Source organism: Helianthus annuus, chromosome 10, assembly GCF_002127325.2.
Source record: "Helianthus annuus cultivar XRQ/B chromosome 10, HanXRQr2.0-SUNRISE, whole genome shotgun sequence".
Taxonomy (NCBI): Eukaryota; Viridiplantae; Streptophyta; class Magnoliopsida; order Asterales; family Asteraceae; genus Helianthus; species Helianthus annuus.
This window is the reverse complement of record NC_035442.2, coordinates 149,791,978-149,794,338: the sequence shown is the minus strand read 5'-3', so window position 1 is coordinate 149,794,338 and position 2,361 is coordinate 149,791,978. Positions and strand designations below refer to the sequence as shown.

General features: G+C 23.3%; 1 protein-coding gene across 1 annotated transcript; it reads right to left on the bottom strand.

Annotated features, from left to right (window-relative positions):
* Window positions 1-1,231: 1,231 nt before the first annotated feature.
* On the bottom strand, window positions 1,232-2,034 carry LOC110882924. The gene is made up of 3 exons (XM_022130811.2): window positions 1,940-2,034; window positions 1,629-1,718; window positions 1,232-1,517 (listed from the first exon to the last, which is right to left on the bottom strand). Exons 1-3 carry the CDS (start codon window positions 2,000-2,002, stop codon window positions 1,356-1,358), a joined length of 315 nt encoding a protein of 104 aa, XP_021986503.1. The 5' UTR covers window positions 2,003-2,034; the 3' UTR covers window positions 1,232-1,355.
* Window positions 2,035-2,361: the final 327 nt, after the last annotated feature.

Below are 2,361 nucleotides of genomic sequence, written 5' to 3'. Positions count from 1 at the left end.
ATCTATAACAATATAGTTGAACTTATAATTCCTAAAAATTTGGAACCCAGTTTAGAATTTATCTAGTAAAGATTGTAAATTTCTGGAGTATTTTATTTATATTACTTGTTATAAAAATGTTTATAAAATAATTATTTTTTATTAACTTTATATCATAGTAGGTTCAGTTTTTTAGTTTAGCTTTAAAGTTTATTACTTTATTACTTTTTAATTAAAAAATGCAAATTATTAGATTAATATCCAAGAATAACTGCAATAATTATTTTTTATTAGTTTACTTATAATTCCTAAAATTTTAGGACATAGTTTACTATTTATCTACTAAATATCGTAAATTGGTATTAAATAATTCCTAAAATTTTGGGATATAGTTTACTATCTATCTACTAATCCGTAAATTAGTATTAAATAATTTCTAAAATTTTGGAACATAGTTTATCTTCTATCTACTAAATATCAAAGTTTTGTTTTTTTATAAAAATTAATAATAAATAAAGTATAGAAAAACTGTTTTAAACATGTAAAGATTCGTTTGTTAATAAAAAATACTAAACAAATGAAAAAAAATAAAAAATAAGTTGCTATCGTTATAAAGTAAGTTTATTTTGTTGGTTAAATGATAAAGTTTATAATTTTATTGTTTAAAGTCCATAACTTTTTTAAATATCCACATCATACTCATCCAATAAAATTTAATTTTAAAATTTTCGTTTTTGAAAAAGTAAAAAGTAAAAAATAGTAGGTGACTTGTAGGTACGTTTTAAACACCTTTAACTAATGTTAAATTTCATTTTTATAAATATTTAAAAAAACATATTTTTATAAAACCGTTTTTATAAAAAAAAAATAGGATGTGAAAGTTTATATCTTTATTAACTTTATCTTTTTATTTAAGAAATACAAATTATTCGAAAAATCTATAATATTATATAATTATTTTTTCATATCTCGTGTCGTCCAACAATTTTTTTATAGAAGGCACTAATGGATATATACGAAATCCTCGTGAAACATGACTGTTAAATTGAATAAGTTTAGTATGCTTTGTAAATACAATCTTGAATTTACTCCAAACCAAGAGATAGTTTTCATGTTTTGGCAATTCTTGGTAATCGAATTTATCTCTTTGGAAATGATCAAGTACGAACATGTAAATTATATAATACGAACATGATTAAGTACTAAAGTATATTAGTTCAATCGAGATGTAAATTATAAGTGCAATAAAATAACACAAAACATAAACTTCAAATATAAAATAAACTTTATTATTCACGGGATAGTCTATATCAAACAAAAACAACTGAAAATGAAAAAAAAACATAAAAACACTTGATATATTTCATCTAAAATCTCTACTTTTTTGATCCGTTTTTCTTGTTTGTGCTCGAATCAGCAGTATCATCTAATTCATCTTCTTTCTCATCGTCCTCAGAATCATCTAAATTTATAAGCTCGACCCATTTCCATTCAGAGAGTCTCTTAGATCTTTTCTTTTGATTCTCATACTTCCGATCCTTAAAAAACAAAAATTTAATAAAAAAGTTAAAAATGATTAAATAAATTTAAAAAAAGAACAAATATAGAATAAAAAAGTTTAAAAAAGATTAAATAAATTTTAAAATTACCTCTTCACTAAATTGACGTTGAAGCTTAGACTTGTATGGACTGAACATTGCACCATAAGAAATAATTTCAACACTATTATCACCATCATCCTACAATAAAACACCAAATAATAATATAACGAACTTGTTAATATGAAATATTATAAGCGAAAATATTACTTAAAAACTAACAAAAGCTTGTTCGACAACTGGGGTGTTTAAATTGGTATGTTGAATCTGAAAAATCAAATAAGTTAGTATTCACATAAAAGTAAATAAAAGAAAACAATTATTCATTATTGCGATATTACAAAATTTATCATAGAACCGACCTTAGATTTTTCAATATCGCATGCTTGTTTTTTCGCATCAAGTGAATTCAGAACTGGCTCCATATTTTAAATCTGTTTAGCAATAGAAATGTAGAATTGTGAGTGTTTGCTATGTATTTATAATAGTCCATTAGGGTTTAGTTTTAGATTGGTCATCCATTTATTTAGGAAGTTTGTTGTGAGTTTTAAGTTTTTAAAATAAGATGCACATATCCTGTTTAGTTTGTTGTGGCATCTTTAATAGAAAGTTTGTTGTGAGTTTTATCTATACTTACTATATTAAACATGCCACAACAAACTGACTCTGTACAAGTAAAATTAGGGAATATTTTAGTTTATTAATGTCGTTCAAAATAAAAAACTTGGGTAAAAAACAAATGTTAATGTACGGTAGCTAGGTAATGGTCAAAGCTGGCTTGGGT

Coding starts and splice junctions, on each gene's coding strand:
- LOC110882924 (XM_022130811.2), bottom strand. CDS start 2,002: ATGGAGCCAGTTCTGAATTCACTTGATGCGAAAAAACAAGCATGCGAT. Junction 1,719..1,939: donor GCGATATTGAAAAATCTAAG/GTCGGTTCTATG, acceptor GTTTTATTGTAG/GATGATGGTGATAATAGTGT. Junction 1,518..1,628: donor AACGTCAATTTAGTGAAGAG/GTAATTTTAAAA, acceptor TTGTTTTTTAAG/GATCGGAAGTATGAGAATCA.